This window comes from Rhinoderma darwinii, chromosome 1 (assembly GCF_050947455.1).
Source record: "Rhinoderma darwinii isolate aRhiDar2 chromosome 1, aRhiDar2.hap1, whole genome shotgun sequence".
NCBI classification, from domain to species: domain Eukaryota; kingdom Metazoa; phylum Chordata; class Amphibia; order Anura; family Rhinodermatidae; genus Rhinoderma; species Rhinoderma darwinii.
This window is the reverse complement of record NC_134687.1, coordinates 182504978-182525731: the sequence shown is the minus strand read 5'-3', so window position 1 is coordinate 182525731 and position 20754 is coordinate 182504978. Positions and strand designations below refer to the sequence as shown.

General features: G+C 44.6%; 1 protein-coding gene across 1 annotated transcript in view; it reads left to right on the top strand.

The window, feature by feature from the left end:
* The window catches only part of LOC142757730 (venom factor-like), a 328633-nt gene that overhangs the window by 162224 nt on the left and 145655 nt on the right, over positions 1–20754 (top strand). The window contains 1 exon segment of the mRNA XM_075860640.1: positions 2881–2986. Within this exon segment, the coding sequence (XP_075716755.1) occupies positions 2881–2986 (106 nt within the window).

Here is a 20754-nt window from a genome sequence, read left to right as displayed (position 1 = left end):
CTTACTCTCCATTGCTGCTGACCTCATGCACGGTATGCACATCAAATAAAGTTGCTCACTCCCGACCTACTGGCCTGCTCCAACCACTGCCTGTGCCCGTTGCTCCCTGGCAGCATGTCGCAATTGACTTTGTCACAGATCTTCCGCCTTCTGCGGGTTGCAGTGTGATCTGGGTGGTGGTGGATCGATTTTCTAAGATGGCTCATTTCGTTCCCTTGACCGGTCTGCCTTCTGCTACGCGATTGGCTCACCTCTTCATTCAACATATCTTCCGTCTGTACGGCTTGCTCCTGCATATTGTCTCGGACCGAGGGGTCCAGTTCACCTCGAAGTTTTGGAGAGCACACTGTGGTCTCCTCTGTATTAAGTTGGACTTCTCTTCGGCCTATCATCCCCAGTTCAATGGGCAAGTTGAGAGGGTTAACCAGATTATTGTAGAACTATCTGCATCACTTTATTTCCAGGCGGCATGACGACTGGGTGCAGATGCTCCCGTGGGCAGAGTTCTCCTATAATAACCACACTAGTGAGTCCACCACTTCCATTCCGTTCTTCATCGTCTATGGCCAACAACCTCGTATACCTCTTCCTGTCTCTACTATGTCCCAGGTGCCTGCAGCTGACGCTACCTTCAGAGACTTTCTGCAAATATGGCAACAGACCCGATCTTCTATCCTGCTGGCGGTGGACCGCATGAAGGGAAAGGCAGATACAAGAAGATGGGCTCCTCCTCAGTTTCTTCCAGGTACAAAGGTCTGGTTGTCTTCAAGTAATATCCGGCTGAGGGTGCCGTCCTGCAAATTTGCCCCTAGGTTCCTCGGACCCTTCGAAATCCTGCTACAGATCAACCCATTGTCTTACAAGCTGCGGCTGCCTCCTACCCTCAAGATCCCTAACTCCTTCCATATCTCCTTGCTGAAACCCATGGTCCTGAACAACTACTCCAGGACTCTTAGTTCCTCAGTGGTCCCTGGCGGCTCATCCGGTACTTTTGACGTAAGGGAGATTCTGGCCACCAAGTAGGTGGGAGGAAGGACGTTTTATTTAGTGGATTGGAGGGGGCTCGGTCCAGAAGAGAGGTCTTGGGAGCCAGAGGAGAACATCGATGCCCCTGTCCTCATGAGGAAGTTTCTCTCCCGCTCTGGTCCCAAGAAGAGGGGGCGTAAGAGGGGGGATACTGTAACGTCTATGGCCACGGCCCGTCGTTCTGACTTACCCCTCAACGGCCGTGGCCATGGACATCCGAGTTCCTTGCAGCGTCGTCCTCCTGTGAGGCGCCGTTACTCACTTCCGGGTATCGAGACTGTCTCCGAAAGGCGCGCGCGCCCACGCGTGCATGATCTTAAAGGGCCAGTGCGCACATAATTGCAATCTAGCCCAGAATGCTCTGGGCTATTAAAAGGGGCTCTGACCTTTTGTTCTTTGCCTGAGCATTGTTCGTTACCCAAAGTTTGTCTTGCTAATGGTCCCCTAGTGTCTTCCAGTTTCCTAGTGTTCTCTGTTCCTGTATCCTGTTTCCCGTGCTATCAAGATCTAGTGCCGTGCTGACCTTTTGCTGTGTTGTGCTGCATTCCACGCCTGTTCTGCTACGCCACGCCTGCCATCTACCTGCCGCCAGGTCCCAGCCAAGCCTGCCTTGCTACTGTCTGCAATGCCTCAGGTATCCTGAGTGGGTCCACACTCTGCATCATGACATAGAAGACCTTACTAAGAAGACATTTTGGTGGAGAATGTCTTTAAAGTATCAGTCTAGCAAAAACGAAAAATTAATGGGCCTTTACATACCTCCAAAGTCCCATTTAACAGAATGGTGCCATTACAGAGATCCCTTTCTGTCCACTACTAGGCTGCATGTGCAGCCCAATAGGGCTTGAAAAATGTAAAGATTTATAATTACCTCATTTTTTATGTCAGTTAGGCCTGCACCTGGCAAACCCAGGTAATTGCAAGGGCTTAGTGTACTCAGGGGGGCGTTGTTCACTGGGGATCCAAACAAGAGATTTTCTCTTAATTTTAAACACACTTTTTAGAAAATGGTTGCTGCCTGTTTTCTAGAAGGTCTTAAAGCGGTTGTCCCCTTTGGACAATTCCTTTTTGTTGAAAGGGTCCCTCGAATCTGATCACAAGGTTTCTCAGATATAATCTATGGGGAAACCCTGCTGCAAGTATTCAATCCCTCTGCAGCTCAGACATGTTTGTAGCCATTCTTTGCTCTGTTTAATAGATGAGGGTCCAGAATCTGTCACAGTAGTATGCGCTGCAATAATCTTGCAGTTTATACCTCGGGAGCTCCTGCTCCTACTAAGAATCAAACCTTGTGTCTGGGGCTTTAAACCTCATGTACACGACAATGTGTGCCGGCCGAGCCCCGTCAGTGATCCGTGGAAAGATAGGACATGTCCTATCTTTCCACGGATTGGAGAATCGGGTCAGTTTTTATGGATTCGATTTACCCGCTAAAGTGAATGGGTCCGTGAAGACAATCGGGTGCCACTCGGATGGCGTTAAAAACGGCCCCATTGTGTCACATCGGTCGTGTGCAACTGGCATATGGCTCAGAACATTTTCATACCATCTATGAAAATGACACCACATATGTGTGGTCAAATTTGGAACAGCGCTTGCACTTTACAATGGTGCCGGCATTTTCATAGACGGCATGACAATATAAGAAGCTTTACCCTTCGAACACATGCTTCTGGTCCTAGTGGGAGCAGGAGCTTCTGTTTCTTTTTTACTTATTTCTACATATATATAGTTTTTGGTGTTTTAGGATAAACTCAGCATAATATCAAATATTATAAGTTTTGATCATATAATCAATGTCAGTCTAAACATTTGTAAAATATCCTGGGCATTTATTATTATTCTTAATTGTAGCTGATGACACTGAGGAAGATCTGGAAGATGTCGATGCACCACGAAGTAATTTCCCTGAGAGTTGGCGCTGGAATGTATTGCAAATTGATGCTGAATCAAAATCTGAGTAAGTGAGAATACTGGAAAGAACAAAATATCAAATCAAAAGCACCATAAAAACAAGAGGTAATGCATTCACACAGAAACATTTTAAGCAAGTTAAAAGTCCACAGAAAGAAAATATAACTATGCAGGCTTCCAAGTTAGATAAACTAGTAAATTCACCAGGGGCTAAAGGGTCACGTAAAGATCTTAGTCGTAAATCCCTAGATTCAAAGACAATATCTAAATGGTGTACCAAAGCAAAATGGGGAGTAGATGACCCTAAAAATAAAAAAGGTGAAAATGAAAAAGGTTTAATTGGTGCTGAGGGAGAAGAAAATTCTTCCATACTAGACAAAGTTTTGGTTGCTATTAACAATTGCAACAAGTCTATAGTGGATCTAGTAGGTGAAGTTGGGGGTCTAAATCCGAAATTACATACCTAAGAACGGATATGCAAAGATTAAGAGAAAGAGTTGAAACAGTGGAGGGGAAAGTTGAAGAGGTGGATGTAAAACTGGTGCATATTGGCAAGAATGTGAGTGATTTAAAACAGGCAAATACACAACTGTCTGAGAAGCTAACGGATTTAGAAAATCGATCACACCTAGCCATTAAATGCCTGGGTTTCAGAGGGGAAAGATGTAGTGAAATTCATGGAAGAATGGTTTAAAGAAAAATTTGAAAATCTGGGCAATTCGGGGGAAGGGGAAGCAGAGATATTTAGTATTTTTTTTTTTTTTTTAAATGGTGAAATAGATTGGCTGGATATATGGAGAGTTAGTAATCCAGGAAAAACAGAATTCTCCTGTTATTCTAAATCATATGGTACATTTTCGTGGCTGGATTTAGCCAAAGAGCTAAATTTTAGTCTCATCTGACCACAGCACCTTCTCCCAATCACTCTCAGAATCATCCAGATGTTCATTTGCAAACTTCAGACGGGCCTGTACATGTGCCTTCTTGAGCAAGGGGACCTTGCGGGCACTGCAGGATTTTAATCCATTACGGCGTAATGTGTTACCAATGGTTTTCTTGGTGACTGTGGTCCCAGCTGCCTTGAGATCATTAACAAGTTCCCCCGGTGTAGTTTTCGGCTGAGCTCTCACCTTCCTCAGGATCAAGGCTACCCCACGAGGTGAGATTTTGCATGGAGCCCCAGATCGATGTCGATTGACAGTCATTTTGTATGTCTTCCATTTTCTTAATATTGCACCAACAGTTGTCTCCTTCTCACCCAGCGTCTTACTTATGGTTTGTAGCCCATTCCAGCCTTGTGCAGGTCTATGATCTTGTCCCTGACATCCTTAGAAAGCTCTTTGGTCTTGCCCATGTTGTAGAGGTTAGAGTCAGACTGATTAATTGAGTCTGTGGACAGGAGTCTTTTATACAGGTGACCATTTAAGACAGCTGTCTTTAATGCAGGCACCAAGTTGATTTGGAGCGTGTAACTGGTCTGGAGGAGGCTGAACTCTTAATGGTTGGTAGGGGATCAAATACTTATTTCTCTGTGCACAATGCAAATAAATATATATAATTTTGACAATGTGATTTTCTGTTTTTTTTTTTTTTTTAAATATAATCTATCTCTCACTGGTAAAATTAACCTAGCCTAAAAATTCTAGACTGTTCATGACTTTGACAGTGGGCAAACTTACAAAATCAGCAAGGGATCAAATACTTATTTCCTTCACTGGATATCCAGGGAGGTGAAGCGATATGTGGAACTGAATGTGGTCCCCTTGGTCCATAGCTGGAGAGCAAAGGGGAAAGTTTGGTCCAAAATAAATTTGTCAATGGCCGCTAAAATTAATTTTATCAAAATGGTGTGGTTACCCCAAGCGTTGTACTGTTTTCAAAACTGCCCTTGTGGAGATACCTGAAAAAATGTTCTCAATCATGGCTACCCTGGTGACTGAACTGATATGGAATAATGGCAATGGGAAAAATTGGGAAGCAATATATACAACTTCCGGTTGGCAAAGGGGGATTGGCAGTCCCAAATTGGAAAGCTTATTATTTGGCAGCGCAAGGGTCAGTATCACTTAGGGAAACTCCAAAAGGAGTACCAGAAATACATAATTGGGTTTCTCAATTTGTGGATAAAAAATTAGGAAAGATGGAAGTGTTAGAGGCAGGTCCATACCGTATCCGCTCACGGCTGCTGATTTTATATACCTCTTCTGTAGGCTGGTATAAAATAAAAAAAATAATAGGTATAAATCATTGGTTTAAAAAGACACCTATTTGGGATAACCTATTCATCATAAGCAAAAAAATAGAGCGGTATAAGGAATGGATAAGATTGGTTATACGGTTTTTGGATCAGATAATGGAAGGAAACTGAATTAAATCATTTGAGACTCTTTAAAGAGAATTCGGGTTGCATAGTAAATACCATTTCATATATTAGATTAAAGTGGATACTAAAAGATGTGGGGAAAATACATGAAAGAATTTAGAGGACGAAAGGGTAACTACATGGATAGAGGATGTGGGGGATAGGAAAGGTTTAATGTCATTTTTGTATAATAAATTAATGGACGCACAGGTTAAAAATACACCATTGAAATGTATTGCACATTGGCGCGAAGATTTAGGAGAAATAAGGAGTGAAATTGAATGGGGAAAAATTATGGAATTGATACCCAAGGTATCTAAAAACGTATCACATTACACCATATTTTATTGTACACCGATTACATAGAACACCTTCGTTCTTATTTAAAATTGGGTATAAAGTAAATGATAAGTGCACAAAATGTGGAGATGGTAGGGCAGATTGGATTCACATGATTTGGAAATGCCCTAGACTACACAAGTTTTGGAGGGATGTATTAATAAATATAAATAATGTTTATAAGATAAAGTTGGAAATAAGTCCATGGACGTTTATTCTGGGAGATGTTGGAAATATGAGAATAGGAACCAATAGGGGAACTGCAATAAACTTCCTATTATTTATGGCCAGGAAATGTATCTTAAAACAATGGATTTCAGAAGTAGAACCAAGTGTTGGCACCTGGGAACAATTAATGTATACATACAGCAGGAACAAAATTGGGCTATGAGAAATCAAAAATTTATGGGATTTATAGAATGTGGGGAACATGGCTTAAAGCGCATTAATAAAAAGCGCATGAATAAAATACACATGGTATACTAATATTTTATACCCTTAAGATAAAAATGAGAGATATTATAGAATTCGTTTTTTATTACATAATTATTATTTTTTTTCTCTACTCCCCCTTCACCAACCCGGTATGAGGGAAGGAGGTTTCTTGGCAAAGGGATAGATGAGATTGGTTACACATAACTACACACCTGGTTCAATCTAGGTGGTAGATTATAAAGAGGCTGTTTTGTTTGGTGCGTGCCATTATATGCCCCAAAACCCCTGAGGACGCTGCAGTGAAATATGTCGGGGGGGGGGGGGTATATTCATCGTATTTTAGAGCAATGTTAACAGCGGACCCTTACTATTGCCCATAGTTAGTACCTTTACTTAGTGATAGCTGATCTATACTATTGACTACTGCCAGCACTTTTACTCAGTGCTTATGATTTGCATTGGGTTATTCCTATCTTTTGTGTGGCATAGGAACTTTCATACTATTACTGGTCGGCACACATTGTAGTTTTAAATTCTATGTTTGTACCTACTTGATTTAAATAAAGGCGTTTTTTACAATTTAACTATTCTACTAGATAGCAAGTAGTTGGGAAAAAACAGGTTTCTATTGCCTCTGGCAATTTTTCAATATATTGTAAGTTTTTTATCCACCAACTACTAGGGTCGTTTTTTATTTTTGTAATAAGCATAAAATCAGCCCTGGCATTTGAAAGCACACAGGCTCACCTGTTGTCCATGCATTATGTTTGTCAGGCTGTGGACCCAGCCATACAAAAAACATTTTACATTGTTCCTAAAACTCCTTGAAATACTGCCTTCCTTTTGTGCTATTCAGATATTTCCTAAATCAATAAATCCCACAAAACTGCTAAATGGGAGCAGGATGTAATGGACGGAATGTATACACCGGTCATAACTCTCATACAGGAACGCTGTCTGATTATCGGTTGTAAAATGTTTGAGCAGCACAGAAGGAAGCAGCAAGAAGGGGGGACAGATGGATATAAGTCAATGGTGAAGATACCCAATCATATCTCAATTTCTCATAATAAATAAAATATTACAGAAATATTAAGAATATATGAGTGCAATAAATATAATATGTCTTATAGCACCAGGATATATAACCTGTCTCACTAATTTATTTATAAAATTCGTTTATGCAGTAATTATAAATAGGATATTCGTTTAATTATTAGGTGAATTAAATTAATATTATAATAACTCAAATACTAGGTAAAAGGTTGGAGACTGTCAGTATGTAGGGACACAGCCCTATGACAAGGGGAATCATAAAAACAATTTGTCAAAGCTCGCACAAAAAGGTGGTGTTCACTATAGACACGGCAGAGCGGCGGTGGGGAAGGGGGGCCCAAGTTTGTGGAACAGCCCAGGGCCTACGGTCTACCATAGTCTGCAGCGGCGCCTCACGGGGCCACTTGGGATATAGTCCTGGTGAGGCGGCGGTGGAAACTGAGTGAACGCTCCCGGACGTGACACTATGTCACCAGGGGCGTAACTAGGAAAGACTGGGCCCCATAGCGAACTTTTGACTGGGGCCCCCCCTCTGCTGGGTATCACACAAACCCCCCCCCCTTGTAGATAGTGCCTCCCTATAGATTCCACCACACAGCGCCCCCCTATAGATAGCACCATACACAGCCCCCTGTAGATAACGCCATACAGACCCCCTCTGTAGATAACGCCATACAGACCCCCTGTAGATAACACCATACAGCCCCCTCTGTAGATAACACCATACAGACCCCCTCTGTAGATAACGCCATATAGCCCCCCCCAAAAAAAAAAAAAACGGCCTATAGTTTGTCCTACAAAAGACATGCATCCCCTATCCATAGGATAGGGGATACATGTGTGATCGCTGGCAGCGATAAGGAGAACGGGGGACCGAAAGTCCCCCGAAGTTCTCCATGACTAACCTCGGACTTCTGGCGTCTGCGCAGTTCAATAAAAATGAAAGGAGCGCTGGTCACGCATGCGCACAAGCGCGACCGGCGCTCCATTCATTTCTACGGAGCTGCCGACACAGACCCCGGAAGTCCGAGGTTTGTCATGGAGAACTTAGGGGGGACTTTCGGTCCCCCGTTCTCCTCATCGCTGGGCGTCCCAGCGATCCCACATGTATCCCCTATCCTGTGGATAGGGGATGCATGTCTTTTGTAGGAACAACCCCTTCAGTGGCGTCGCGCTGTAGCAGCCATAGCGGCTGCTAGCGGAGCCTGCGGCCATGGGAGGGGGCCGTGCCGGCGGGTGCCACGGGCCCCCTCATGCTGTAGGCCCCGTAGAAGTCACTACGGCTGCTATAGCGGTAGTTACGCCACTGCGTATAGGTTTGTACGGCGTAAAACTACAGCTCCCAGCATGGCCGGAACAATGGTAAGGATATGCTGGGAGATGCGGTTTCACAAAAAAAAATCATACCACCTATCATCTCGCTGCAGATCATACAGTGACTACAATACTGATTAGAGGCAGAATAAACATTTACATTAAGTGACTCACCGGTGACGTCTCAGATTCTAGTTATTTTCTTCTCCCTCCGGTTCGGACATCTATGATGGATTTCTCCCGGCCCTGACCCATTTCTGCAGTTTTCTGCTCAGATGTCTTCAGCTTCTCACTTTTAAAACATTTCTGCACCTATAAACAAAGTTAAAATTCTCAACACATCTAAATATAACTGTCACACACACACACACACACACACACACACACACACACACACACACACACACCGTGCCCCCTGTAGATAGTGACCTACATAGAAGCCCCTGTAGATAGTGCCCACATATGGACTCCAGAGCTGCAAGGCAATAGTGCTAACCACTGAGCCACCGTGCTGCCCTACATATAGCTTCCCCTATAGTTAGTGCTCCACGTATAGCCCACCTCTGTAGATAGTGTCTCACATATAGCTTCCCCTGTATATAGTGTCCCACATATAGCCCACCCCTGTAGACTGTGCACTACATATAGCCACCCTGTTGCTAGTGCCCCACAGGTAACCCACCCCTGTATATAGTGTCCCACACATAGCCCACCCCTATAGAAAGTACCCTAAAAAATAGCTCACCTATAGATAGTGCTCTACATATAGCCCACCCTTGTATGGTGTCTCACATATACTGCCCCACATATAGACCCCCCTGTAGATAGTGGCCCACATCCCCACATACAGACCTCCCCTGTAGCTAGTGCCCCACATATAGACCCCCCTGTATATAGTGCCCCACATATAGACCCCCCTGTATATAGTGGCCCACATATAGACCCCCCCTGTATATAATGGCCCACATATAGAGCCCCCTGTATATAGTGGCCCACACCCCCACATATAGACCCCCCTGTAGCTACTGCCCCACATATAGACCCCCTATATATAATAGCCCACATAAAGACGACCCCCCCATTATAGATAATGGCATTCACATTTTTGAAGAAAAAAAATAATAAACTTGACATACTCACATGATCTTGTTCCCACGCTGTTCACAGGCGATGCAGACATGCTTTCTTCTGAGCATGTCTGCAGGAGCTGAACGAGCGTCCTCCAATGACGCTGATTGGCGGGGCAGAATGACTTGCTAGCCAATCAGTGTCATTGTAAGGCACTGGATGGTCAGGCACGGAACATGCCCGGCCATTCAGTGCTAATACATGTATTTGGCTGCCGCTAGCACTGGGGCCCCCTCCGGTGCTAGCGACACCTACAGGCATGATGAGAGGGCCTGTGTAAGGCTCGGCAGCGCGGGCCCCACAGTAGCGGCGCTACCGCTGTAGCAGCCATAACGGCTGCTAGCGCCGCCACCGGGCATTTGGGTGGGCGTGTCGGCTGGCGGCACGGTCCCCCTCAAGCCCCGGGCCCCGTAGCATCCGCTACTGCTGCTACCGCGGTAGTTATGCCACTGTATGTCACGCTCTGCCATGCTCTGCAGTCATATAGAGTGTACACATGAATAATGGCATCATATATGCTATACACATGAATATTGTAGTCATATATACTGCACTCGTGTATGTACCTATATAATGTACACATTAACAATGCCATGATAAAATATGCTGCTATAAATACTATACACATAATAATGCTGCCATATAAAGTGTACATCTGAATAACGCCACTTTATACTGTACACATAGATAATGCCACCATATATATTTTACACATGAATGATGCCACTATATACTATACACATGAATAATTCCCTTATACTAGTCCTTCTCATTGAATTAGAATATCATCAAAAAGTTAATTTATTTCAGTAATTCAATTCAAAAAGTGGAACTCATATATTATATAGATTCATTACACACAGAGTGATCTATTTCCAGCATTTTTTTCTTTTATTGTTGAAGATTATGGCTAACAGTTAAAGAAAACCCAAAATTTAGTGTCTCAGAAAATTTGTATATTGAATAAGCCCAATTTAAAAAATTATTTTTAATACCGAGATGTTGGCCTACTGAAAAGTATGTACAGCATATGCCCTCAATACTTGGTCGGGCTCCTTTTGCATCAATTACTGCATCATTGCCGCATGGCATGGAGGCAATTCTTTAAGAAGAACTAGTATATACTGTTCATATGAATAGCACCACTATATGCTGTACACATGAATAATGCCACTGTATACTATACTAATTAATAATTCCATCATATAAACTGTGCACATAAAAAATGGTGTCATATATACTTCAGTGCACACACAGATAATGACATCATATATACTGCACAGACAAATGATGCTGCTAAATACTGTACACATAAATAATGTTTCCATATACTGTATTTATCAATAATTCCATCATATAATGTATGCAGAAATAATGCCGCCATACATACATAATATTGCCATATATACTGTATACATAAATAATACCTCCACATAGTGTACTTATAAATAAGAAATATTAATATTGACACCATAAACTGTTCATAGAAATAACATCATTATACAGTAATATTGACATAAAAAAGATCTTAACTCAACCAAGGTCCAACAGGAAAATGTCCAGCCCACTGTCGTTCATGTGAACGCTGTCAGGGGCCAACAAGTCCGAATTATCACCCTCTAAAATCTGATGCCGGAGCGCGGCACCGCCCAAAGACCTGACAAAACGTGAGATATGGACATTCAAAGGTCTACGAGTGCGCCCTATGGCGGCAACATTCTTTGTGTTCCTCCAAACGTTGCGTGCTATAACTTCCAACCAAACTAAAATGCAACGAGGAAAAATATCCCGAAACCCAGATCATTGCCTCCTGCGTGAATCACAAGGACCACTGGGGCCGAAAACCCCACGACTAACAGAGATTATTTCAGGAAACAGCTGAACCCACCGTAGTCCCCTTACCCCTCTCCAATGAACAACGCAATTCAAAATGCCCAAGCTGGCTCCGACGGGGCGGCAAGCAGCGCGCCTAGCAGCCTAATGGATATAGGAATGTCCGACTATCCAGACCTGGGGCCTGGAAACAAAGAGAGAGGGGGGGGGGGGTTATATGACAATCAACATACCATATCCGGCTTAACATAGGACTTATAACAATCAGATTTCCAATGGCCCAAACGCCGGATCTCACTCTCACCCAGTCCCAGGGAGCCAGCCTTGGTGGCCACACCAATGCGGAACATGTATGTCCCAAATTCAGGTACCGGCAAGCCCAACCTTTTCAGGCAGGACTTAAAAAGAGCCGTAAACTGGAAACAAGTGAGAGGGAGACCGTTGGCGTCGAGCAAAAATTGTGTGCCAACAGGACGACAAGACCCAAAGTACTGAATGGCAGCGACAGGACAATGGTCACCACCCCCAAACGCCCAATCGACAATCACGAGCCTCTCCCTAATTGGTCCGTCTTGGACTTACATATGCAGATCCTCATATTCTTGAGTGATAAAACAACATCAGCCGCCAGCAGGCCCCCAACCTTGTTCACACTGGGAGAAACTAATCTGCTAATACGCAACGCACCAAAGAAGGCCAGTAAAAAGGCCGTCCGAAACAAACATGACTCAAAGTCGACCACAAAGACAGACAACAGCATATCCAAAATCTTACAAAGCAAAACAAAAGACACAGGGCGACGTGTATCACGATTGACACATTCTCTTCTCCACCCTTTAAACCCTTAAGGACACGGCCAATTTTGGCCTTGAGGACAGAGCAATTTTTTTTACATTTCCCTCTTTGCATCCCGACGCTCATAACTCTTTTATTTTTTGTACGACGTAGTTGTATGAGACTTTGTTTTTTGCGGGACGAGTTGTACTTTATGTATGTACCATTTTTTGGTATAAATACATTATCGTTTGATTTCTATACATTTTTAATTAGATTAAAATGCAGAAAAAAAGCAGTTGCGCAGCAGTTTTAATATTTTTTTTTTTACACCATACACCGATCATCATAAATAATGTTATACATTTGTTGTACAGGTTGTTACGGTCGTGGTGATACCAAATATGTCTATATTATTTCATGTTTTGGGACTTATATTTTAAAAAGTTTATTTATTATAAAAAATGTGTGTTTCTGTGTATTTTATTTACTTCTTATTTATTTATTTACCATTATTTTTTTTTTACATTCATTTAACTTTTTTTTTTAATCCCATAAAGGGATTTATCATTTTGATTTTGTAACTGCAATGTACTGGCATAGATCTATATGCCAGTACATTAGCCTCTGTACTGACAGCCCTGGGGTCCTTCACTGGACCCTGGGCTGTCTGGCCATATGAGTTGTGGGCTTTGATCGCGTCACAGTTATCTTCTGTGACGCGATCAATGTGCAGTCCCCTCTCTTTGAACGCCGCGATCAGCTGTCATCGCGGCGTTCAAAGGGTTAACGGCGGAGAGAAGATGTTTCTCTCCTCTCCGCTGTCAGAGCGGGGCCGTGGCTGTGTATTACAGTCATTGCCCCGCTCTCGATCGCACACACAGAGACGGCAGAGACTGCTGTCACACAGAACGAATATGCTCGTCCTAATGCGCGAAGTGCTCGCCGCTCAGGACGAGCATACTCGTTCTGTGTCGGCAACCAGTTAAGCGCCAAATTCCTTTGTCACATGCCAAACACCCCACAACTTCAGCATGAAGGCAGCCCCTGCTAAATTCTTGTTAATGACAGCAGCACTGCTGCCCGCCTCGTGTAAATGCATAAGGAAATCCAGGGTTATGCCCAATTGTTTGCCAGCGTCACTCGGAAAATCACAACCCGTGAGGTCTAACCACTTAGACCAAGTCTTTATATGGCCCTTCCATGTAGACGGTACTAATGAACCTTCTAGTAGACTCACAAGTTGCCCTCAACCAGGGCCCACAAGTGAGGGGGGGGGATATCACATCGCGATTAGCCTCTGGATGCAGAACCCAGAAGACCGACATCTGCGAACGAGACAAAGCATTTGCCAACTTATTACTCACCCCAGGGTCATGTTGAGCGCGAAACCACACATCCAAGCATAAACATCTGTTAACACAACAACTGAGCCAAAATATATTAGACTGAAGTTTGTAATGGGTATGTCAACCAATAGCCCCCCTCCAGTGATTTTATCCAGGTCCAAATCATGTTTTATCAATATATCGGAGAGGAATTTAGACACACAGACTCTGCTGATAGGCTCAAAATACTCCTCTGAGGTTTATTGCCACACTCAATTACAATAATAGCATTCAAAAGGGGTGTAGGCTTGAGGTTAACCAATCAGAGGCAATGTGACAATATTTCAAATTCAGCCAATTACAGACATACAATACATTTCAAATGCATTATTATAATTCTTCATACATCAGGTTTGCAGGTGGCTTATTTCTCTTGGCAACGATATAATAGATAGTTCTTCAAAGATGGGGGAGGAAGATGGGGGAGTTTTACTCACATACATATGTGAATGTCTCCCCTTCTTATCTCACTCCCTCCCCTTTCCTTCTTTCAACAAGCTTTGCTTCGCATGAGAACTAAACATAACTAACTTGGTAACATACAAAGTCAGCATTGATTTATTTGTCTTAAAGGAACAATGATTTTCTTATTCACTACAAAAGAAACAAGATGGAGACTCCAGGCAAGATGGCTGTTGCACAAAATGGATTAATTTAAACTTATTTTAATCACTTTCACATTTCCCATCTTTTGTTTATTTGAGGACACTTTGTGTCTAAGCCAGGTATTTAACCCCTTCCCGACATTTGACGTATCCATACGCCAAAGTCGGGTAGGGGAAGTATGGAGTGGGCTCACGGAGTGAACCCGCTCCATACGATTCGGGTGTTGGCTGTTTGTTACAGCCGACACTTCAGAGTAACGAGCGGCATCGCACTCAAGCGCGATCCCACTTGTTTAACTCGTTAAATGCTGCGGTCAATAGCGACCGCAGCATTTAAATCGTTAGAAAGAGGGGGGCGACTCCCGCTAACAGCTCATCGCACCACCTGCAACGCAATCGCGGGGGGGCGATGTTTGCTATGACTGCCTGGGGGCCTAATGAAGACCCCCAGGTCTGCCATCTTTGTGCACCTATTAAGCCCTGCCTCTGGCAGGACTTAATATATGCCTGTCAGAATCACGATATACTGCAATACATTAGTATTGCAGTATATCATGCAAGCGATCTAACAATCGCTGGTTGAAGTCCCCTAGGGGGACTAATAAAAAAAGTAAAAATTAGTTAAATAAAGCTTTTTTTTGTGTAAAAAAATAATGTAAAATTAAAAGTTCAAAAACCCCCCCTTTTCCCATTTCCCCCCTAGAGCATAGTAAAAAATAAAATTAAAATAAACATAATTGGTATCGCCGCATCCGTAAAAGTCTGAACTATTACAATATATCATTATTTAACACGCACGGTGAACGCCGTAAAAAAAACAATTGTAAATGCCAGAATCTCTATTTTTTGGTCACCTAATCTCCCACAAAAAATTCAATAAAAAGTGATCAAACTGTCGCATGTACAACAAAATTATTTGGTATTATTAAAAACTACAGCTTAATTTGGCGACACAAAATAAATTTTCTTTTTTACACTTAGGTTTTCACTTGTAAAAGTAGTAAAATATAGAAAAAACTATATATATTTGGTATTGCCGTAATCGTATTGACCCACAGAATAAAGTTAACGTGTTGTTTTAATTGCAGTGAATTTCTTAAAAACGGCGCGCAAAAACCATGGAGGAATCGCTGTTTTTTTTCATTTTCTACCCCACAAATAATTTTTTTTACTGTTTCCTAGTACATTATATGGCAAAATAAATGGTTGTACGAAAAACTACAACTCGTCCTGCAAAAATCAAGCCCTCATAGTACTATATCGATGGAAAAATAAAGACGTTATGGCTTTTGGAAGGTGGGGAGGAAAAAACGAAAATTAAAATCTGAGAAAGGGTTGCGGCGAAGAGGTTAAAGAAGCGCTAATCACTTTCACTACATCGTAAAACCAAATGTCGCAATAAAGCCAACACTGGTAAGAAAGCAGAAGACAAACTATTAAATGCATGGACCACTGCCATGTTGTCCGACCAAAAACAAATTTTCTTGTTCGCCATAAGTTCACCCCATAAATCCAAAGCTAAAACAATGGGAAAAAGTTCCAAAAGCATAATATTTTTAGTCAAACCTAGTGAAAAGCAAGTGTCCGGCCAGGACGCCCTGCACCAACGCCTACATAAAATCGCTCCAAAACCGATGCTCCCGGGTTCATCCGTAAACATCTGAAAATCAACATTACAAACTTCCTTACCCAGACAAACTGCCCATTAAAAGAATAAAAGAAGGACTGCCAAACTATGAGATCCTCACGCATACTCTTAGCCACCCTGATAAAATGACCAGGCCGTTGAATCCCTCTCGTGGCCAAGGAAAGACCCTTCCCATGGGAATAATGCGACATGCAAAAACCAATAACCCCATCAACGACTGAAGTTGCTTCAGAGTTACCTTCCTGGATCTAGCAACCTGCTCCCCTTGGGATACCAATTTCACAAGTTTATCCTTCGGCAATCTGAAGACCATGTCGTGCGTATCCATCTCGATACCCAGGAAAGACAATTTCGTAACCGCTCCTTCCATCTTATTCTCAGACACAGGAACACCAAAATTCGCCATTATGTTCCTAAACGTTTTCAACAAAAACTCACAGACGCCTAAATCCTTCGGGCCGACAAATAAAAGATCATTTAAATAATTAATAACTGATGGCACACCCGTCTCAAAATGCACAGTCCACTCCTACAAGGAAGCAAAAATGACAAAATAATAACAGGATATTGAGCAACCCATCGGAAGACATAAATCAACGTAAAAACAACCATCCAAACAACAACCTAACAAATGAAAGCACTCCGGGTGAACCGGCAGCAAGCCCATTCAATATTGGACTTTGCTGGCAAAGCCCCCTGTCCGGAACTATGATCAACTGCACAGCCACATCAAATGACGTATAAGAAACCGCCGAATCCTCTTTGGATATCCCGTCATTGACCGAACCCCCTTTTGGAAGGAGAGATGGTGAATCATCCTAAACTTCCCTATATCCTTTTTGTGGACTAAGCCAAGCGGGGATACCCTCAAATTTGCGTAGGATGGCTCTGCAAATTGGCCAGCCATCCTACCCAATGCTACATCTTTAGTGAATTTATCCCTAACTTCGCCAACATTATCCCTAGCCGAGTTTAGATTGTTCGCAAGCGTCGCAACCGAAGACCATTCGTAGGGGATAACAAAACCGACGCTAAAACCTTAACGGATGACCGCGGCCTCCTGCCTCTTCTGATATTGGTCTAGTCATTGCCCCATGTCGAGGAAGCTCACCGGCGTTCTCAGCCGCGCCGGAGGCGGCCGACTTTTGAGACTGTTTACCCCTGCGTAAGCATCGAAGCGCCGCGTGAGAGCCCCCGTAGATGGAGCACTCATGACGGAACATGCAGGTTGCAAAGAACCTGCAATGCCCCTCATTGTAGAGCCAACAGGTTCCAGTAGCCCGCGAGGCCGCATGTTCCGCAGCGGTTCCAGAACATGCGGTCGCGGCACGAAAGGGCCTAGCCGGCTTACTACCTTGTGCCAATATCAACTGCAACCACATATCGGTTGCCTTTGACACCCAACCGATCTCGGGCGACAGAGCCAAACGACGACTAAATTCTTCGTCGTAACGCCACCAGGCCGCACCCCTGTGCAGCCTGTGGGTGCTAAAAGGGTGTCAAAGTAGACAAACCACTCCGCACCCTACTCAAGTTGCTGCTGACAAACTACATGCACCAGGGTAGCAAAACGCTGGAGCCAATTACCAAATGTTTTGGCAACTTTCACCTTTTTGTCAAATCCCTTTTCAAAATAACGTTCCTTGTCAAGTCACCTGTTCTACTGAGATCAAGGACCAGATATCCACACACTCATTTTTCCAATGAGTTTGACCTCAATAGACAGGTGAGTGGCGAGAGGAGACACACCACAAAACAAGGAATCCCTAAACGTTAAGCATGCTAAACTAGTTTTGCTCACAGATTAAGGGGGGATTCACACGAGCGTGTATTCGGTCCGTGCGGGCCGCGTGGTTTTCACGCGGCACGCATGGACCAATACAAGTCTATGGGGCAGTACAGACAGTCCGTGCTTTTTGCGCAGCATTTGTCTGCTGCGCAAAAAGCGCGACAGGTTCAATAACTCTGCGTATTTCGCGCATCACGCACCCATTGAAGTCAATGGGTGCGTGAAAATCACGCGCACCACACGGAAGCACTTCCGTGGGACGAGCGTGATTCGCGCAACAGCAGTGAAAAGGATGAATGAAAACAGAAAAGCACCACGTGCTTTTCTGTTTCCGAACATCCAAACGGAGTGTCTTTGCGATGAGCGAAGCCGGACAAGCGAACCGAACTTCACCGGGTTCGGCCGAACTCGTTTTGGCCGAACCCGGCAAAAAAATTATCGGTACGCGACGTCAGGAGATAGTCACTGTCCATTGTGCTGAAAGAGTTAAACTGTTTCAGCACCATGGACCGTGACTTCCGATCCCAATATACATGAACCTGTAGAAAAAAAAACGAAGTTCTGACTTACCGCTAACTCCCGGCTTCTTCCTCCAGTCTGACCTCCCGGGATGACAATTAAGTCCAAGTGACAGCTCCAGCCAATCACAGGCCAAGCACAGGCTGCAGCGGTCACATGGACTGGCGCGTCATCCAGGGAGGTGGGGCCCGATGTCAAGAGAGGTGCGTCACCAAGGACGCGTCACCAAGGCAACGGCCGGGAAGTTCTCGGTAAGTACGAACTTTTTCTTTTTTTTCTACAGGTTTTGCGATATTGTGTTCGGCATTCACTGTCGAGGGTGCTGAAAGAGTTAGCTCTTTCAGCACCTTGGACAGTGACGGCCGTCGACTAGCCTCATCTCTATGATGGCGGCTGCGCGAAAATCACGCAGCCGTGCATCAGACACGGATGACACACGCAGCTGTCAAATGGTTTTTGCGCGCGCAAAACGCAGCGTTGTTTGCGCGCGCAAAAACGCAACGTTCGTGTGTATCTGCCCTAAGGCTTAGCCCCCACTTGCAGAACAGAAGATGCAACAGCGCCTTCATTTTTGTCCAAACTGGCCACCACGGTCTTTAAAGCCGACACACATTTACTACCCAACATAATAGACTTATAAAGCCATGCAGTAGCACATGATGACTCACCGAGTGTAGGCGTCCCTGCAAATCCCGAGGGTACCTCTTCAACAGAGCGCCGCCGGAACCGAAGACTGTCTACCCCCCGGATGACAGGCCGATGCAACAACCTAGGATGACTCGCCTACGTCCTGTAGATGCCATTGATCGTCAGGACGTCTGCTGCGAGACCTCTGCGCAGGAGCCCGGCTAGAAGTCCTCCACGGTGAAGAGGAAACCGTTTATTCCTTCTGGCCGTGGAATTCGCTGCTGAACCTGGCAAATAAAACAGAGAGAGGGGAGAGGAGTGACCACAAATACCCTCGTTCCTTTTAGGGGCTGACATAGCGGAACCTTCCCTGATCGGACCCCCAAGGATAGGGTGAAAGCAGGAGGGGTTACTGACAAAAGGATATGCTTGCTGCTGCTCCTCCGGAAGATGATGATGATGATGACCCGACCGCCCAGCCTGCGTACCATCCACATGCAGTGGGTCAGGCATCTGATGTCCTCTAGCCACTGCACCCGGGCGGTACAAACTCCGCCCATCTCTCTCCCGGTCTGCAGTGCTGATGGCGGACACCGCTGCCCGGACACTCCTGCCCGTATCCTTGGTATTCAGCACAGAAAACCCCAGAGCGGCCCAAATCTTGTGCGCAGGCCTCGTGATAGGCCACCATGTCCGCAATGCCGCTGACGTGCTCCTCAACGGTCTCCGCCAGAGCATGTGCTGAGAGGGCAGTAGAGCAAGGTGCCGCCCTGAAGCAGCAGGCACAACCCGCCGGTCGGAGTGAGAATTGAGGGGACCAGCAATCCTGGGGAGGGGATTGAAGAGGGTAAAGCAGGCACACGGCCTGTATGCCTCCCAGCACCAACAGCGGTGTCAGCCCCCATGGACCGCGATGAACTAGGGAGGGGACTAGGCCTATGTCTGGCTGGAGGGCGGGTATTGCGAGGTGGCCTACCTCTGGTAGCTGTACCTGGCTGTGCAGGGGCTGGTGCTGTAACTGCTCCCCTTTGTTCTCTCATCAGTTCCCCCACCCAGGCAGTGCCTTCCACTGCTACCCGCTGAGCCAACTGACGAACAAGATCATCCGCCATCTCAATGAATCTTGTCTCCTCACAACAGCAGAGTACAGACATGTTGATCTCTCGCTGCTGCAGAAGGTAAGAGAGAGAATATCCGGTTACACACAGCCCTACACCCTTTCTAGCCACACCTCCTTTTTGAATCCACTAATCCCGCTCCTGGGTATTCTTAGCCCTTTTAAAACACCATTATTATACTTCCCTACAGTCCCAGGCGCCCTCCCTATGCGGTTCAGTGCCATCAATACCTTCTAGGTTTAAGGATTTGGTTTAAATTTTTACTGCTTTGGTCCCTGTTTCTAAGCCCTGTGGGGGCCCTCTCAACTATCGAACCCCATAGCAACTCATTAAATATTTTAATAAAGAAGCATCTATATGTATAAACAGAAGGTCAGCCTGTAAGGTGGGGGTGGTTATGCTGTGTTGGATACAATACCATCAGTTGAATACCATGGAAAATACCAAGGAATACCATAGAATAAGATGAAAAGAAGTAGGAAGTTAGCGTCACCACTTTAGCCTTTACTTTCAACTTAACAATATGTACAGTTTGTTTGTCAATGCTGGTGGTACATTCAGTCACAAATATTATATACATTCTTCTCGTTTGGGAGGTACAGCACTTAGTTACAATTGTACACATGTGAAGCAGGCTGGCAAGATAGCTAGCTTGTTGTTCTGTGTCCAGCAGAGCAAGGACCAAGGGCACCCCTGCCTTGATGCAAGAGGAAGTCTGCTCAGGCCTAGTAAGATGGTGGCTGCATCTGCGCGATTTAAGCCTATCATCCCTTTGTAGATGGTGATGGCTGGCTGCTAAATAAGAAGCCCCAAAAGACCTTTTGTACGAAAACTAGCTATTCATAAGTCGATTTCGTGTGACTTTTGCCTATAACAAAC